Source organism: Maylandia zebra, linkage group LG11 (genome assembly GCF_041146795.1).
Source record: "Maylandia zebra isolate NMK-2024a linkage group LG11, Mzebra_GT3a, whole genome shotgun sequence".
NCBI classification, from domain to species: Eukaryota; Metazoa; Chordata; class Actinopteri; order Cichliformes; family Cichlidae; genus Maylandia; species Maylandia zebra.
In genome coordinates, this window is record NC_135177.1 from 19,527,631 (window position 1) to 19,547,233 (window position 19,603).

Sequence of the window (19,603 nt, forward strand, 5' to 3'; positions counted from 1 at the left end):
TACTCTGTAGTCACTTAAAGAACTAATTACATTTTATTTTGAGCAGTGGATAAAGTATTACCAAAACAGCTACTGAAAACTGTCTTACTTTGAAACTTTGTGAACAAATTATGAGAGGAGATGAGATGAGATAGCCTTTATTTGTCAGTTGCAGGTCTTTTGCCCACAACCGAGATGACAGACCTTGCCGACCGTACATACAATACACAAACATCACATTGGGGAGACAGGTCAGGCTAGGTAGCGAGGAAAAAACATTGAAATGTGTAACACAAAAGGATAATACAGGAATGCACAGATATCAACACACCATAGCACAATAAACACAGACAGTTCCAGTGTGTACATCTGATCTGGGACCGCTGCAATCTTTCGACTGCGCCTCCAACTGACCCGATGTCCACATCAGAGGGGAGGTAAGCGTTGGAGGTGGTGTTGGATCCGGGGTAGGGAGGGTGATGCGTCGGTGAGTGCTTATCAGTATCAGTATATGTATGTGTGTGCGTGTCCATAGTTCAGCTGAGACAGTGTCCTTCGCCCTGCCAGGCTAAGTAAACAGTCTTCCAGCCAACCCTGGTGGCCTTGTAGGGAATGGGAAGGAACAGACTAAACACAGTCGTTATCAGGGTATTTTCTGTATGTTTAAAAGTGTCAGTTAGTGCTTTTTAAAAAAAAAAAAAAAAGTTAGGAACTGCTGTCTGCAATTTACAACCAGGAGACTAACAGAAAACATGCCAGCGTTGGTGCTGCATGGTGTAGTTTGTATTATACTGTTAAGGTCTGTCTAGGGACGTTGGTGTAATGACACATGTGGCCATTAAAGCCACAGTCGAATGGCGTCTCCTGCTAGGCACGACTGAGGGCTGATTAAACAACAACGACCACGTGATCCAGTATCTCATGTGACCGGCACAGAGCCGATCATGTGACTAAAATCACAGTGAGACCGGATTTGTTACTCCACCTGCCTTCGCCTGTGTTAGAAGGTGAAGTCTGTGTTGCTGCCGGTGTTTGCGACAATGAGGTGAGTTTTGAAAGAATGACGATAAGTTCATGCTCGCAGTCAGGGGCGTGCAGCCTCGCTGTGGTCGCACTGTTTTGAAATCTGAGTGTCTTGGGGGTGCTTGAGGTTCACACATCGTTGGCCAGGCCCGCATTGTGATATCTATGTTACATATATTGGCAGGCTGCTGAGAGAAACTCTGGGTGTCCTCTTACTGTGGGCCTGTCTGCACTCCGCCGCCTTCGGGGGCTGCTCGTCGTTTTTCTGCCGAAAATCTCCCCGCGTCAGCGGCCTGAACGGAGTCGACCCCGGTGCCCCTCTCTTTCTCACTCCTTATCTGGAGAAGGGCGCTATAGATGAAGGTAAACTTGTATTTGTGTTACTACGAAGTAAAGTACTATAGATTGGCTTCGTGCTTTTTGTGTTGCACATCCACAATGTGGCGATATCTCGTTCTTCCAGCCAGGAAACTGAGTCTGGTGGGAGACCTGCCAGGAGGCAATAAGTCAGTCAAGAGTTATGCTGGATACCTCACAGTCAACAAAAAATACAACAGCAACCTCTTCTTTTGGTTCTTCCCTGCTTCCATGGTAGGCCTAACTTCTTTTACCACAGGGGCTTCCCAAATTTACAGTACTCTTATTTGTGCAGTGTGACAGGAATCACTGAGAGGACGGAGAGATTTTAGGATCAAATCTGTGTGGGGTTTTCAGAAGTCAACTTTATCTTTAGTCCCTCTGTGAAGTTGTGATATTTAGTCAGCTGCAACCAGGAATACCCAGGTTTTCCTTTGCTGATTTTTAAAGCAAAAATCCTTACAGGAAGAGAGCTTGTTTTACTTTTTAACTTACACTTGTGCCTTTTTTATTATGTCTTTTAATCATTAACTGAGTGTTTTGTTTTTTAATTTTATTTATGAAAATGCTCCAGAGCAGTGGAGATTGACGCATTTAATGACAGCAAGTAAAGTTTGAATCTTACTGAATGTTTTTTACTAAAAAGCCTCCAGGGAAAAAAAGAATCTGGAAAGGTTCTAAACAACTTCCTTTTACCCCTGTTGGACCAGAATACATATACAACTGTGATCAGGAGTTTAAATCACATTAAAAATGAGCATGAATGTTAGGGTCACTATGAACATGATTTCTTTGCACTGTTTTTTCTCTAGGGTGGAATGATTGTGCAACACACATCTATAATTACGTAAAAAACAGGAATTGGGTCAAAAGTATACATAGAGGTTCAAATCTATTCATTCACTTAAATCTTTTAAAAAGTAGCGCTGAAGGTTCTACAATGTCTTTTAGCTTGACAAGGCCTATTAACTTCTGGTTGATTGATGACAAGTGGTAGGTTCACTGTCTCAACATAAATAGGAAAAAGTTTGACACTACCTATCAGACCAATGCTCAGAACAATGGGGAAAGTCCAAGCAACTCGGTGGAAGGAGAATTATTGATTTACACAAGTTAGGAAGGTCTTTTGGGGCCATTTCTAAACACTGCAGATTCCAAAATCATAATTTTAAACAACTGTATGGCGGTAAAAGTCCACTAGGTGGCGCTAGTTTCTTAAACTTTGTGCTTGCTCTGATGTGACTGATAGGCAAACCAGGAGAAAGCTCCAGTCCTGCTCTGGCTGCAAGGTGGGCCTGGTGGCACGTCCATGTTCGGTCTCTTTGTGGAACATGGGCCGTATGTGGTGTACAAGAACATGACGGGTAAGAACTGATTTGCAGCAGCAAGACTCCCAGGTTGTTTAAACCTTCTTATAAAGTTTATATCCTCTGTCTTTGCAGTCGGTCCGAGGGATTATGCCTGGACAGCCAGATATTCAGTTTTGTACATTGATAATCCAGTATGTATTTCTGATTTATCATCACATTAAAAAAAAAAAAGCAGTATTACTTAAAATGTCATTTTCACTTGGTGCTTTTGAAACATTGAGGAAGTGTTGGGATTTTATGTTTTCTTTTTTCTCCTCTCTCTCTAGGTTGGAACAGGTTTCAGCTTCACTGAAGATGACAGAGGTTTCGCTCAGGACCAGGATGATGTTGGCAGAGATTTGTACAAGTAAAATATGACCATCTAATTTGCATGTAGTCATTTCATTTATCTTCACAGTAATGATCGTTACTAACTCTTTTTCTTATTCTCCTCTTTTCTTTTATAAGTGCTTTGACACAGTTCTTCCAGATCTTTCCTGAATATCAGTCCAATGAGTTCTACGCAACTGGAGAGGTCAGAAAATAATTTTTCCACACTTCACAGAGCAGTATGACACGAGTAGCTATTTAAACAGAGCAACATGATTACAGGGCTAGCAGATATATACTTACCATGCTAACCAATTAATACTTTTTGCAAAATATAATGAAATTTTAATGTCTTATTTTGTTAAGATGGCCTCCTCACCATGCAATACATTCTCTTTGCAGTCATATGCAGGGAAGTATGTCCCTGCCGTTTCTTACTACATTCATAAAAACAACCCTACTGCCAAGGTGAAAATCAACTTCAAGGGGATGGCTATTGGCGATGGACTCTGTGATCCAGAGCTGGTGCGTATGTAGAAGAATTTTATTATTTAGACGTAAACTCTGTCCTAAGATTGTTCCTGAAAGTGCTAATGTTTGATTCATAAGACATGCTTAATCATAAAACTTGCTCAGGCAGGAATGACATTTAGAACTTAAGCAGCTGTGTTGCAATTTTGTAGTTGCACAATGCCATCGCAACTCACGGTGCAGTCGGAAAACGGCCAACAGAAAAGCAAACTCTTTAGAAGACCTGATCGTGACGATGGTAGAGAAGGTTTGGTGCTGCTGCGGTGAGCGAGGTGTGGCAGAACAAAAAGAGTTTTCTAAAGGCTTGGACTTATGTGTGACCTAAACTGCCATATCCCTACGTAACCGGCAGGAAAATCTCCTGGATAAAGTCTAGAGTTGGCTTAGAAAGAGTTTAATAAAGCATTAAAGCATCTGTTTCATGAACAAGACTCATTGACTTACACATTTTTTTCCCTCATATGGTCTAAATGTGTGTCTTCATTGAAACACAGGCTGCTGTGTCTTTTGCTTTCATTGTCCACACTGTACGTTCGTCCTCCACTTTGCTCATGTTTGATGCCATCTGCTCCTATATGCTGATGCAGAAAGGTGACAGTATAGTGACAGTTTACTGTTCTTCCACATCAGATGCTGGGTGGCTACGGTGAGTTCCTGTACCAAACGGGAATGATAGATGAACTCCAAAAGCAATACGTTGACCAGCAGACAGACCATGGAGTTAAGCTCATCCAGCAGGAGAAGTGGGTGGAGGCTTTTGAGGTAATGAGTTGATGTTGTTCGTCATCTACATTTGCAGTATTTTCTAATTGTTGAAGGCACACCTGTCATGGATGCCTTTTTCATTTCAATCGTCTGACTTCAGGTCTTTGATCGTTTGCTGAATGGCGATGTAGATCCTTATCCCTCCTTCTTCCAAAATGCAACAGGTTGTACCAACTACTTCAACTACTTGATATGTCAGGTACTCGGAGTTCCTTGAAGTTCTTTTTTGTAAACTGTTGCTTTTTAACAGCTTAAAGAACTCACAAATTTCCTTTGTGTTCCTCAGGAGCCTGAGGATCAGGACTACTTCTCCCAGTTTGTGACCCTGCCTGAAGTGCGACGTGCCATCCACGTGGGCAACCTGACGTTCCACGATGGCTCTGAGGTGGAGAAGCACCTCCTGCAGGATGTCATGAAGACCATCAAACCATGGCTGGGGGTGCTGATGGACAACTACAGGGTAAAAACTGCAGGGTCATCCTTTTTTCTTTTTTTTTAAATCTAAAACGCACAAGGGGAAAATGTGAAGGGGGAGAAAAAAATCAGGATTTTGCTCATGATGTTTTATATTTAGAGTGTGAGACAAATGTTTTACTTTTATCACTTTATTTATTTATTGACAAGTGAACTGGGCATCATTCTCAAGTCTTAACAGGAAACAATCTTTAAAAAAAAAAGCCCAACTCAGACACTGTTGAACTTCGTTACATCATCTTCTATGGATGGGGTCCAAAAGGAAAACCTTACAGAAGACTGTAGGAGCACAAAAAGAAGCCTGATGAAAACTGGAAGCGCATTCTTCGGTCAATGAGATCAAGATAAATTTGTTCATCCCCTGGTTGGTGTGAAGCACAGAGGTGTCAGCGCTGCGTGAGTGCAAAAAGTGCTTAGGGGGATGACTTCTACAGATGACACTAGGCGTGACCGTCGATGGAGCACAATACTGGATGACGAGATGACTCGCAGTCTCCAGAACTGAGTCAGGAAAGCTTGATGAAGATTCAAAGCGCAGTGAAAGGGAGGGGGAGAGAAAAGAGAAGTGAAAACTCTGGGGTATTTTAAAGAGAAAGGTGGAGGAATGCAACACTTCCAGGAAAGAGCCGCTGAGAGGTTGTTTCTGAAGAAGAGCAGAGCACGTCTCCGGGTGACGAGGATTCAGTCTGATATCAAAAACAACAGTTGCTGTGTGTGTGTGAATCTATGGAGTCAGTTAACTGATACAAGTTGAATGTATTTATCCAGGTCTTGATGTATAGTGGTCAGCTAGATGTGATTGTGGCTGCTCCACTGACTGAGAGGTTCCTGCCCACTGTGAACTGGACCGGGGCTGCCGAGTACAAAAAAGCCCCTCGCTTCCACTGGAAGGTTCAGCCCACTGACACGGAGGTGGCGGGTTATGTTCGGCAAGTTGGAGAGTTTTATCAGGTGAGCGGATTGTGAAATAAAAGGCCAAATGCATGATCTTAAATCTCTCGGCGTTATTGAGGTTTACCGTTATCCGCTGTCTGTCTCTTCATGCAGGTCATCATACGAGGAGGAGGGCACATTCTGCCTTACGACCAACCGCAGAGGTCCTTTGACATGATTGACAGATTCTTGTCAACTCAGGGCTGGAAATGAAAAGCACGGGTGGAGAAGTGCAAATGTTCAAGCACCTTCACTTTAGAGAGCACATCGAGCACAGAGCGTTGATTTAAGACTGATTGTCACAGCTAACTTAAATCAAGTTTTTGTTTTCATCATTTTTTTGCAGAACTTTTTAAAAACCAGAGGATACATTTCTTCTAAGCGTGTGCTCTCTGATGCACACTCTTAGCTTGGATGCGATATCTGGATTGTTGCAAACAGAAATCGTAAAACTGATAAATCAGGTTAACGTCTTAAATTTTAGGGGTTCATGTTTGTTTGTTTTCTCGGGTCAGTATGAGTTAATGAATGTTGTGTGAAATCAGTGCACGCTTCGGAGACGAAATTCAATGCAGCCAAAACACATTTCACTCATATCAAGATTTCTTTTAAAAGAACTTTTAAAACGGTTCATACAATTTTTAAATGATTTCATGTATTGAAGCAAAAGGTTCTAAGCAGTTCTTTGTACCTTCCTGTGGCACTTACACTAAGATAAAAGGTTATTATATGCAAAGTGATTGAATAAAGCTTGGAGGTGTTTCTGGTCCAACTGCTACCAGTTATGAATGCATGCTTTGTTTTCAGTCACTAAAGGTGGAATTATTTTTTTCTAACACAAGTTTGATTTGTATTAAAGAACCTTTTTCTTCAATATATCCAATTCTTTTTAAAGTTTGTGTTTTGTGTTTGAATGTCTGTCACAGTCAGAAGGGACTGTAAAGCCTTAAGTGTTGAAATTACTTGAAATAAAGATGTTTCTTTTTTTAAAACATCACATTGTGTTACTTACAACCTTTTGCTTGAGGCCATTAAGTGTTTTTATCATTGTGTTATATTGTGGTCTACCTCCCAGTAGATGAGAGACGGGGAAAAGCCAAAAATGATGGTGGTGCACACTTTATCTTGGAGAGGAAGTGGAGTCAGATCTGGTTAGTGTTGCTGTTTGTGGAACAGTGGTTTGTACTGTCACCTCACAGGAAGAAGGACCTGGATTCAACTCTCAACTCTGCGTGATGACCCTGCGATAGAGTGGAAACTTGTCCAAGGTGTGACTGGTCACTGGGATAGCTTCCAGTCCCTGAAAACTAAAACGAAACTATGGAAAAGAAATATAACTTCAGTAGAAGAAATGAGCGAGCAAAACCCTGTGGGTCTGAAACTAAACTGAGAAGTGAACCAATTGAGGTGGGATTTGAAAACATTGCTCGATGTGAAAGTATTGTTTGGGAAAGTGAATAAGTTGTACACCAGGGGTCATGATACTCCAAAGACAAGTCTCTGCTTGGCTGCTAACTGGCATAGATCATTGCCTCCCCAAACTGCTGTCAGTCATTAAATGCACTTTGAAAATGAAATCACTGGAGCTCTTGATCATCCGAAGTAAGGTCCTGAAAAAGTCCTCTTCATTACTTAAAGAGGTCCCTCCGCATGTGTCCACAGTAGCAGCCGGAAATGAATTTCTTACACAACAATGTTTATTTTTATTGCTTATTTGTTTCATTGTTGTGGCTAAGATTTAATTGTCTCTCTGCATCGGCAGTGATTTGGCATTTTGACAGGATTCAACAAAGATGTTTGTGTACTGAAGTTAACTGCCATGTTATTTCATCGGGCATCTATCAAGCTGTCTAGACAGTTCAATAATTAATGAGCATTCTAAACCTTTAAAGCATCTTACTATTTAATGAGCAGTCATTTTTCAAGGACAAGCATCAGCAAATGCTGTTGATCCTTTGATTGAAATATTACTTTCCTGGGTTTCAGAAACAATGACATCATGTCGCGCGAATGAATGTTACAGAACAAGTGCTTTATTTTCATACCGTAATGTAACTGCAGTGATACTTTAACATCTGTACAAATGCAAAATAAAATGGAGACAATGTAATTACGGACCAAAAGAAACAAACAAAAAAATGTACAAGGATATGCAGGCAGGAATGGATCCCATCCGTTTGTTACATATCAACAATGTACTTAAGCGCTGGGGTGAGCCTCGACGTACAGCAAAAGGCAACAAGTGCAAACATTATTTACAAACGTACCACACGTTTATTCTCCCTTCTAAAAGAAAGGTGGTTGCATTACATGTACAGGATTATAGAAATTAATATTATGTACAATATTTATACTTTTAGACTTAAAATAATACAATTACAACATCATTAATATGTAGGAATTGTTCTCTCTCACACACAGACACACTCACGCTGTACTTCCATAGCTCCTTTTTTTTGTATACCTATATAGTAACAAATGCATTTTTATTATGAACATGGATCCACTATCAGAAATGAAAACTCCTAATAATTCCAGTTGAAAGCGCGATGAGGTCATAAACATATTTTCACATGCATGAGGTTAATTTGGAATGGTCTGATCTAAACAGGGTTTTACAAACAGCCAAAATTAAGGCAAGCTTCAGTTCAGAGGGTCGGTGCAACAAAGCCCTTTTACAAAGGATTTTCTAAGACTCGTCACTCAATAATCATCTCACACACACACACTAAACAGCACGCACAGATTTTAAGGGTAAGAAACAACATGAATACATCAAATGCCTTCACAAAAACCACCATGTGGTCCGTTATGGGGAAAGATATTTTTCAATTAAACGGGAAAGAACAAATTCAACGCTATCAGGTCCTTAATCATGCCTGGCAGTGCAAGCTCCAGGTTCCATTATTCTTTTTATGGGCATGTGAAACAAGCCAGGCATATTTTCTCTATAAAGCCAAACATAGTTACAGGTTGTCGCTGGTGTGTGAAGACAGGGAGGAGGGCTTTTTGGGGGGAGGGGGGGGGGGGGGGGGGATCACTGAGAATTACCTCTGACCTTAATATGGCTATTCTACCCTCCGTCATAACAGAGGACAAAGTGCATAGACAGCTCTGCGATCGCTCCACCTGTGCGTGGAAAGTATTTCATCCGTCCTACTGTAAAAACACAGTGCATTGTGGTCATCATGCTCATGAACTGACATTCCTGGTCATATGGAAGTGGAAATAAAGAGGCGCTGCAGCCTAAAGGAGATGGATGTAGAAAAGGTCGCCTGTAAGAAACTCAGGAGATTTGGCCTTAGGTGTAACAGACATCTGTAAGAAAGCCCATAACAAAAATTCATAGAAAAACAAAAGAAAAAGCAGAGATAATTATGGTGATTAAAACGAAGCTATTAAATATAATAAGCCAGAAAAGCTTTTTAAGGAAGATTCAGGCACATTGTGATATCTTGGAAAGCACAAACACGAGCTGCTCTTCTTCAGGAATTGCAAGTTGTGGTGGTGGAAAAGAAAAAGAGAAAAAAAAAGATAAACAGATATATATTTTCTCACATACTTTTCTTTCTTAATACAAGTCGAACTTTGTTCTGCAGCAGGAAAGAGGGACAAAACACAAATATATATATAACAATATTCACATGCCAGACTGTGCACACACTCAATCAAATGTTATTTCATTTTGGTCTGAATGCACAACACACACACACACACACACACACACACACACACACACACACACACACACACAACAAGAGGCCTCAACGATTAAAAAGCTTCAGTTGGTCCTGGAGAGCGGAGGACGCTGATCTCCGCTGCTGAGCTGCCTCACTGGTATCACAGTGTACAGTTCTGTCGCTGCAACAGCATCAAATGTCCTTGGCCATTCTGATCATTAATGTGGGCGTACAGTAGAAAAAAGATGATCAACACTGTGATGTATTGCTTCCGTCTGAGCATATGGTATTTTCACTGTCACGCCGTATATTATAAAGCTTTTTTTGTTTGTTTGCTTGTTTTTAAAGAATACTGCCGACAGGGAAGATTGTTAACAGTCATATATGTTTCTTGGAAAAAAAGAAAAAGGGTCATTTCACCTGCTTGCATATTCCTGTCTTCAAGACATCCGTGTTCAAAGTCTGACTTTAAACAACAAATAAAACGCAGCGACGTCCCCCTCAGTTTTTCAGATTTTTCAGTGTCTTCCACATTGCTGCAAGCTTACGCAGCTTACGGTCACTCTTTATTCAGTCCACTGGGCACATAGAGATGTAAGACCTGTATTTTTGTTTTTTAAGAGATGACAGTCTGAGGCACGCGTCTCTGTCCTCTGGTTTCATGAGCATCGTGATCAATTTTGTACCATTACAAAACAGAAAAAGTCACTGAAATGGTGCATGAGATTAACAAAAATGTCTTTCCACTAAGCACAAAAAAAGCAGAATTAAAAAAACGCGCCAAAAAACATAAAAGTTTTATGCGTTAATAGGATTGGTCTATAAAAATAGATACTGTAGCTACTGTATAAAGAACAGCCTCACAGGCCTTTGAGGTTTTTCTTGATGGAGAATGAGGAGCAGCACGTGCAGCTGGCGACCCTCAAAAAGCATGGGTGGTGGGGGGGGGGGGGGGGGGGGGGGGATTCGTGGCTGCAGCCGAGGTTACGGTCTCCTTTGTCCCTAGTGGATGGGGTTAATGTCTGTGCAGTGGTTGGTCTGCCCGTGCACACTGCTGCCCCCTACAGTCGTAGTGGAGGTGGTGATGGTGTTGTGCTGGATGACCTGCTGCTGGGAGCACACTGGAGCTGGACTGCCTGCAGGACTGCTCTCTGGACCTGAGGAGAAAGCAGAGACATCACTGAAGATAGAAGTGATGCGTAAAGCACGCATGTGTGAGTGCAAGTACAAAAGATAGAACCGAGGAGCTGCACACAGGGATACATAAAGTATGCATAATGGTAAAATCTAGCAAAATAAACACAGGATCTCTCATTATATTACAAAAAAAATCTTTATTAGCAGAAGAGCATTTATTTCAAACATGTGACAACCTAAGGTTACACCAAATGTCTCATCCTCCATCTCAAAATAGACGATAATGGATAACACAAAAATGGAAACGTGAATCATTCCACTCCGTAAATACGCCTGATGGATTTTGGACACATTGTAGGTGACATCTTTACACCAGTTAGACTCATCGATGAAAGTCATTCCAGCCCAGGCTGGGAGTTGGCTTTCTCTTGTACAAAAGAGCCATTCAGCCAAGGGGGGACGTGAGCCTTATTTTCCTAAAGCTGCACAGGGAGGTGACTTATCCTAATTACATGGAAATGTCACTCGAATCCGTATCAAAGGGTGGGGCTCTGATGTCATGTACGGCTGAGCTGAAGCACAGTCCAAAAATCAGTGAGATCCCAGGCATCCATTAGGGCTGTGATGTCAACGTGCAGACTGTGATGTCTTTCTCACGTTGAGGCTCGGCTGCTTCTGTGCACAGAGCTGCTGTGAGATGGAAAAAATAAGTCTCAAAAGGGATTCAGACAGCCAGCTACCAGAGTGTGCAACACCCATATGTCAAAGGAAGAGTCCTGCAGCGAGCGTGGGAGCTGGATACCAGCACACTGGAACGAAAAGCCTTGCCAGTTACTGTGTGTCCATCAGACTTGTGTCTGTAGGGTTTATTCCTTTCCACCGCAGAGCTAAGGCACACAGTTAAAGGTGTGTGAGTGTGTTTATGTTTAAGCTACTCACTGAGGTAACCTTGGGACTCTTTCTGCATAGTGGTGATGGGACAGTCCTTGTGTGTGAGGAGAAGCTGCTTGAGCTGTGTCACCTCGTTCTTTAGCATTGTGACTTCATTCTGAGAAAAAGAAAAATATTTTCAGATTTCAGCGAATCAACATTTCTTGGCAACTCTCCATCCTTAACTACCTAAAAACAAACAGTAAAATACCCAGGTCATATTACCCAATATAAACAAATCAAAATCCATGGTGATGGCCCTGAGTTGCAGTTGTTACTGTACATAGATTTAGAGGCTCTAAAGGTGTTTTTTGATTTTTTTGGTTTTTACCTGAAGCTGCATGTTGGTCTGTGTGAGCTCCTCTGCCTTCTTCTCTAATGACATCACCCAAACTTTTCGCTTCTGTCTGCATCTTGTTGCAGCCGCTCTGTTTCGCTCCAGAAACTTTCGCCGACGTTCATCCGGGTCCTCGTCCACTACTCGTCTGCGCCGTCCACCACTGGGTGGCGGAGACTGCAACGTCTGCGTGGGCTGCATCTGCTGGGTTGCAGGTGACATCTGAATCACGGGAAAATGGCATTAACATTACTGATGTCCCCGATGGGGCAGCGCCTGCCTGCCACGATCCGACCACATATGTAAGCATCCTGACACAGCTGGAAAGCAGCCAGTCAGCTGTCTGCTGCAGCCGCTATGCTGCCTCAGAGCCTCCTGCCTCTAAACAACAATATATACATTACTTCCTGCAGGTATTTTATGTCTGGCAACTTCCCCAAAAACAACATCTGCTTGTACCGCGTGCCTTAAGAAGCTGGGCTGTGGGTGTCAGGAGTGAATGACTGACTAACTGACTGGGCTGATTCACTAGCTTGCCCACCTTGTTAAAGAGGTGTCAGGAGGCAGTTTTCCAACGCCCACTTCCACTCAGACTAACACCACCAGACGCAGTCAAAAGGCCCATTTCTATGCACTGACAAATCTTGACATATACTTGGCTAGGTCAAGTGTTTTCAGTCTTCAAAACATTACATTTTTATGAGAAGCATGGAAAATGCACGCCACTTTAATGGCGGCTGCACACACAGACAATATTGTTTTAAAGCTTTAATGGTACATTTAAAACATATAGTGAAATGCACTTCATGATGTGGCACTCTGTGCTGCAAAAAGGCTTCAAAGAACGCAAGGACAAAATGCCTCTTTTTTTAATGCCGTGAGCAATACTGTCAGTTAATACTGAAACAGGTATATTCACAGATAAGACGTCCCAGAACTATAAGCCAAGGCTATCTGTTCCTCTGGTTTGTAAAACTTCTTCTGCGCTTGAAGCATGCCGTGACTACATAATTGCAAGTGGTTGGTGCAGTGGAGCAAAGTTTTCAAAAGACAGTCCTGAACATCCTTTTGTAACCGTTTCTGAACTCTTCGTGACCCCTTCTCTCCATGGCAGGCATCCAACACTGACCTGTAGCTGACCAAACAAAAAGGAAAAAATACTTTTGCGCCGGGTGCCAGGAAACTCGCTATTAAGGATGCAGCAAGGGAAAATGCGTTCATCCACTCACTCGCTGTGAATTCTAAGCATCATTTTAGCCATGCTTCTATACTAAACCACTAATAGCTGACTTCAAAACTACTCAAAAGCCTTCCAAAGGACTGGCTTGTTTTAGTCATGCTGCATACACGCTGACTTCTAGCTGTGTGAGTGATTTTAATATGCAGTGTAGTTAATGTGTTATTGAACTTGTGGCTTTGCCTTTGGGCTGCCTAAAAGCTTCTCAGCTCTCTCGGGGAGACGATTTGCTTACCTGTGAAGCAGAGTGCATCGGAGGGTGCGGTGATGTCTGATGTGGGTGCCCAGGATGAAGATGGGGGTTGTGGGAGTTGTGATGGGGATTGTGTCCCTGCGGGTGATGGTGTCCACCCTGAGCGTGGCCCTGGTTGTGGTGGTGGTGTCCGTGGTGCTGGTATGCGTGCGGAGGGGCTTGCAGGTGCTGGTGCGGGTGCGAGTGCGAGTGCATGTGATGGTGAGCGCCTTGGTCCTGCCGTGATGACATCATCTCCATCATGTGGCCCATGGAGTTCATGTTGCCGTTTGCGATGGCACCGGGGTGGTGTGAAAGTGCAGCCTTTAGCCTCTAAAGGAGACAAAGTGGACACCAAAGACAACATTTAATATAAATCTCTGGGAGTATTTCGTCATTATGTTTGTACATATTCGCCTCCATCAGTGTGATGATTAAGCGCAGACTACGACGTGACAAATGGCTTCATAAATCCACATGTCAGCAGGACAAGTCAAAGCCACTTAGGCTGTCCTTCATCTCTCCTTCAGTCCTGTCATTCTTGCTCTTTACCTTTCATGACTGCATCCCACCGGTCCCTGCTCTTCATATTCACAACAGCCCCTCTCTCTCTCTCTTATGGAGCACGTGTGTTTGTTTGTGCATTTCTGCTGGTGAGATGAGATCGCCGGTAAGGTGTGAGACCTCAGAACGCTCCCTTACTGTTGACCCAGCAACAGGTTTGTTGCTTTAACTGTGTGGTCTACTTAGCACTGACTGAGACGGTGTCTCTGAGCAGTCTGAGATGAGAACCAGAGAGAAGCACACTAAAAGTGCACTTGTGTTCCTCATGTTTACCAAATACACCTCTCCACTAGAGTGTGTTTTTCTGGGCACCGCATAAAGACGACCGCAAGCGCAAAAACCCAGCACAAACCTAGACATAAATAAAAAATGCATGACATATTTACAGTTTAATAGCTTTTAACAGGTTGCAAAACCTTATTTAATGAAGAACCTTTTTACACTAAAACACTAACACTAAAATACATGGAAATTAATTATTCCTTTTACAGTTGATCTCCTGAGACATGTTTAGTAAAAAGTTAGCAGCAAAAATGAAAAGAAAGACATTGTGTCTAAGGCTACTGTTGTGAATTCCACAACGTTTTCTTTTCCCTTTCCCAGTATTCTCTTTTTCCTCTCTGCTCCCTTCCCCCTTCTCCCAGCTGCTGTCAGTAAGTCCAAGGCTCCATATCTTTTAACAACCTTCACATTCATGATTCCCATAGGGAATGGCATCCAGCTGGTCTGGATCACAATGCTAGGACATAAGCAGAGCACAACACCATCCCTTCACTTCCCGCTCAAACTGTCTATGAGTGGAAAGCTTTTTACAAGTAGTAAGGCAGCACAGTCCAATAAATCATTTTAGAAGATTGGGAACAAAAAAAGTGACTGTGTTTTACCATATTTACACATTATATGTGTGTGTGTGTGTGTGTGTGTGTGTGTGTGTGTGTGTGTGTGTGTGTGTGTGTGTGTGTGTGCGCGTTTGGAGTTAGTTGTCTTTTCTACGGACAGTGTGGGATGCAGAGAATTGCACATGAAACCGGCACAGTGAATTTATGACCTTGTCGAGCCAGTTTTAGTTGACTATAGTTTCTGTTTGTCACAGAAAGGTATGCCTGACACTTTGAAGCAGGTACTTTTCTGGAAGCGCGAGATTTTATCTGTTGTACCTCACTATGAATGTTATTTTAAACTTCTACACTTCTAATGTCATAGATAACACATCGTAAACCAATATAATCACACCCTAACCCCACTAACGGCCTTCACCAAAACCTCTAAGAATTGTTCTCAGGGGCCACAACCCTTCCTTTTTGTGACCAGAGAGACATGGGTTAAAATACCACAGTCTACACACAGCGAGTGTCTTCAAGCCTGCAGCTGTCAGCGGCATCATAGTCACACTGAGTCTTACTGATGCACTGAGAAGTCTCTGACTTTCTTTAACACACTATAAATGGTAAAATGGTAAATGGCCTGCATTTGTATAGCGCTTTTCTAGTCCATAGGACCCCAAAGCACTTTACACTACATTCAGTCATTCACCCATTCACACACACATTCACACACTGGCAATATAAACTACAAACACTACAAATAGTTACAATCTGCAAAGGGTAGCTATCTGGAAATAACATCTTAAAACACGACAGCTAATTGACATGCAGCTGAAACAGAAAAGGGATTTAAAGTGCTTACAGATCAATCATAGTCACCAGTGTTGACAAGGACATCTTCTGTACATCACAGGATGAATTCTGAGTTTGACAGCTCTCACTGAGCACCTTCCCTGCAGCCTGCAGTCGATCAGTATGAACCAGAGAGGTGAGACCCACTCCTTTTGTGCAAGAGAAAACCAATCAAGGTCTGGCAAGCTCCTGCCACTCAAGCAGGGAATCACCTAAATGAATAAAAGCCAGAGGAGTTTGCTGGCAGCATGTCTACCTTTGTAGTCTCTATAAGACGTTTAGTAAGCTGATGGCCGGTAAGATGCTCTTTTGGTGTCACTGAAACTCCCTTCTAGAAAGGGAGGACGCCAGGTGGAAGACAGAGAGCATAAATGGTGAAGGGGAGTATTAAGAGAGACAAAGACTAGAGGTGGGAAGAGATTAGATGGATTCCAGTGTCTCTTCCCCACACACCATTAGCCTGAAACAGCATTTAGTCATTTGTCAGCGTCTCAGCGAGCTGTCCAGCTGGCACTATCTGTATATTAATTCAATTAGCCTGCATTCAAAGCGGCCTGCGAGTGTCAAAGTACAGAGGGACTGCAGGTCAAAGAGCCAAGGGGCCGATGCACAAGCCTTACAAAGTACAAAAGTAACTGAATGTAATGCAACACAAGTTAATATAATACAGTTCAACAGAGACAGCATAGCTATTACACATAACAAAATCAATCAAAGAACTACAGAAACATCTTGACAACATACAACTTAAATTTTTAGTACACGCATAGAAATTAAACCACTCTCTTTGACTGGATTAGCTGGCAGGACCTTCCCACTTACATGATGAATAATGGAAAATCCAGCTCTTTAAATAGGCAGTATGAATATATAAATGCACCACCTTAAACTGATAGGTTTAAAGAAAAGGACACAGTTAAAAGAGAAAACCCTTACCGTGATATAACCCTATTCCTGAAGCTAGCTCTGTACAAGTGTCTACCTCTCCTGCATCTGAAGTCGAGACACAGCTCAGTTAAACCCAGCTCAGCCAAAACTTAAGTCTTTGTATCCAGAACCACAGTGACGCAACTAAGGGACGTTAGCAGAGTGATGATGAGCAGGCTGTGATTCTCAAACACCTTCATCAGCCCCTTAATGACTCTTTAACACATGGTTGTATTTCCCCAGACTGTGCTAAGCACAAGAACTTAACCACCATGTGCATTTTACTCTAATGACACACACACAAACATATACATTTCTCCTGCAGCAACATGGCTGCCACAGAAAACAGTCATTAAATCAGTGCAGGTGTTAGCTTGCGGCTGTGCAGAGCGCTCAAAGATGGGACGGTATGCATCCTGTTCTACCACCGTCTGCCCTGCTGCCAAGTTGCAACAGGAAAATGAAGTCTCCGTGACACCATTAGAAAGTGGTCAGCTTCCTTCACAATAATTTTTATATAGTAGCAGCATAAATACACGCATTCTGACAGTATACTGAAAGTAGCAGTGCTATTGATTTTCCACCATCCCTGATTCAGCCATCTTTTGCCCAGAGGGGAGCTATCTCCTCTCAGACCTTTGCCCCCTGACCTCTCCACTCCCTCTCCTTTTTTTAGGCCTCTCTCATTTATGTGGTTTCAGGGATACCAGGTGATCATCCATTAATGATATTTATTAATGGCTGTGTCCTCTCTGACACAGGGGCTTTGAGTGATGTCCCTGTGAGTGCTCTGGGCACATCCTGAGAACACACTCAGGTTTCTGCTCACCAGATGACTTCATGTCTATTAACCCTGGAAGGAGAAACCATGATCATGAAGCAGGTACAAAGGGAAGAGACCACGCCTGCCTAAGGATGGGTAAATCAAACCTAGCAAGGTCAGGGTGAGCACTTTTATTCCCCTTAAAAGTGGAGCATTGTACTATCAGGGGACCTGTGGCCCTCTGGCGCCTCACAGTAGGTTTGAAAGATTTGATCAGTCTGTGGAGTCACAGTTCAACTGCAAAAAGATCAAAGATTCAAATGGTGCTCTTTCGCTTCACATTTAAGGGTCCGCAGAGAAACATTAAAGCTTCTGTCTCTCACTGTCAGCTTCTTTGTTAACATCAGGCAAGCACAGTGATCGTGAGTAAGCACACAGCATTTCTAATTGCATAATATATCAAAGCTGTAACTTTCCGGGAGTATTTTATATATGCCTCGGCCCCCCTACCTTGCACTCTAAACCCAACCCGGGTTCACCATCTGCAGCTGAAAGCAGGAGTTTGGCTCTGCTGCTTTGCCAAGCACTCCACGGATCCTGTTCCATCCTCCTCATCTCCACCGCCAGCACTACCCACCAGTGCCTGTCTACAAACCCACTCTCTGTCCCCTAAAAAGCCCATACCCCCATTAGTTCAATTTTATTAGATTTCCCTCTCACCCAGAGAGGCAGTAACATCTACCACCCCCTCTCTCTCTCTCCTCTTTCTGTTTCTCTCTCTCTCTCTCTCTCTCTCTCTCTCTCTCTCTCTCACACACACACACACACACACACACACACACACACACACACACACACACACACACACACACACACACACACACACACACACACACCTCTTGCCTTTTCCTCCACCCCCTCTCCCTCTGCTTGCCAAGAGCTGGGGACTGTTAAACTGATTTCCTCAGGGAACAGTGAGGCAGACAGTCTGATGGGAGTGCTGGGCTGTAATATCGCCCCCTCTCTCCTCTCTCAGGTTCTGGGCCAAGCTGATCAGAGCTTCCCTGTGGTTCCAGACACAGACATGGAGATGGACATAGACTGACTGTTCAGCCAGGGCCAGACGTTCCGGTGGTGCTCGGAGGAACCGTGGCAGTATGGGTGCAGCAAGACACACGCCCACTGAGAAGTGTGCTCCAAAGCATGCGCTCATACTCTTGGCAGCTTCTGCAGCCTGTCAAGTTAATGGATGGGCCTCTGACTCCAGTCTGCATATCCCCACTGTTCCCTCTCTTGTAAAGCCCTGCTCGAGTGCAGCCTACATGGTTATCACTACACCCACTGTCACAATCTTGAATACAGACAATGCCCCTGAGTGAGAGAGACAGACAGAGCATGAATACAATGCTAAACACTTACATACTCTTAAGTTGTGGGATTAAAAGAGGCATCACGAGTCATTGTGTCGATAAACGTAAGTGGAATCAAATGTAGTTTGAAAGATGTTTAAAATATCAGATCTCTAATGTTAGTGTATTTTGGCCGTTACAAATCTTTCACAATAGCTTTTTTTTATTAATGGTTTGAGTTTTGGTTCTTGTTCTCTGATAATAAATAGCCCCTCTTTACCCGCACTGTCAATACACCCACAGGTGTGAGAAGCCACTTGTGTTTCGACATGCCAAAATTTCCAAGAAGTAATTGTTGAAAACATGAAGCACGAACTTGTCTGATTCAGATCACCTCCTCAGCATTGTTAAAGTTATTTTGGTGTGAGTGTCTTGTTTTTTTTGCTCAGGCTCCAGGAGTGCTAATGGTGGCTGGACCAGTCCGGTCTGGATCACGCAGTGTTGATGGCAGCTGGTTTACCCAAGCTTGGCTCTGCTTGTGTCCCTTCCCATTCATAGGCCCTGAACCATAACCAAATGGCCTTCACATACACCACCCATCAGCACACCTAAAAAAAACAAGCAGTCATCCAAAGACAAACAGATGCGACACTCTGTGCCACCAACGCCACTCTTGTCACGAAAACTCAACCCAACATAGAAGCGCACAATCACACACACACACACAAAACTACTCAGAAGCTTCCTCCTCTTCCATAAAGCTTGCTGATCTTGCTTCAGAGTGTATTATGAGCCAGGAACATGTTTTACTCCTGCTAGGCCCCCTACAGCCCCTCAATCATACTAGTAGTACCTTGCACAAGCTTTCGCACCAATCCTTTGCCCAGGCAAGCACTTTAGCACATTTTCAACAATACTTTCCATTTACAGTTACACATATATCACCATTCACATACACTGGTCACATGAGCGCTGGGGTAAAAATGAAGCAAAAGGTCAGCTATTTCTAGAAAACACAACAACACAAAAA

At 43.0% G+C, this 19,603-nt stretch overlaps 2 protein-coding genes across 8 annotated transcripts in view; one reads left to right on the forward strand and one right to left on the reverse strand.

The window, feature by feature from the left end:
- Positions 1–888: 888 nt before the first annotated feature.
- On the forward strand, positions 889–6,733 carry cpvl (carboxypeptidase vitellogenic like). Its single transcript, XM_004541494.5, has 13 exons — positions 889–1,024; positions 1,187–1,365; positions 1,466–1,593; positions 2,609–2,723; positions 2,802–2,860; positions 2,996–3,075; positions 3,177–3,243; positions 3,441–3,563; positions 4,200–4,331; positions 4,435–4,533; positions 4,621–4,794; positions 5,577–5,759; positions 5,856–6,733. The coding sequence occupies exons 1-13, from the start codon at positions 1,020–1,022 to the stop codon at positions 5,952–5,954; spliced, it is 1,443 nt and encodes a 480-aa protein (XP_004541551.3). The 5' UTR covers positions 889–1,019; the 3' UTR covers positions 5,955–6,733.
- Positions 6,734–10,378: 3,645 nt separating this feature from the next.
- creb5b (cAMP responsive element binding protein 5b) overlaps positions 10,379–19,603 on the reverse strand; it is a 35,121-nt gene continuing 25,896 nt past the window's right edge. For 2 of the 7 annotated variants that reach the window (XM_004541491.3, XM_004541489.3), the window contains exons 8-11: positions 13,298–13,627; positions 11,820–12,047; positions 11,498–11,606; positions 10,379–10,578 (exon numbers count right to left, since the gene is read on the reverse strand). In XM_004541491.3, the coding sequence (XP_004541548.1) occupies positions 10,424–10,578; positions 11,498–11,606; positions 11,820–12,047; positions 13,298–13,627 (822 nt within the window). In that variant the 3' untranslated portion in view covers positions 10,379–10,423. Of the gene's footprint in view, positions 10,579–10,735; positions 11,368–11,497; positions 11,607–11,819; positions 12,048–13,297; positions 13,628–19,603 lie in introns of those variants that run through there. The other 5 variants (XM_076889948.1, XM_076889947.1, XM_076889950.1 and 2 more) reach the window with 5 other exon arrangements.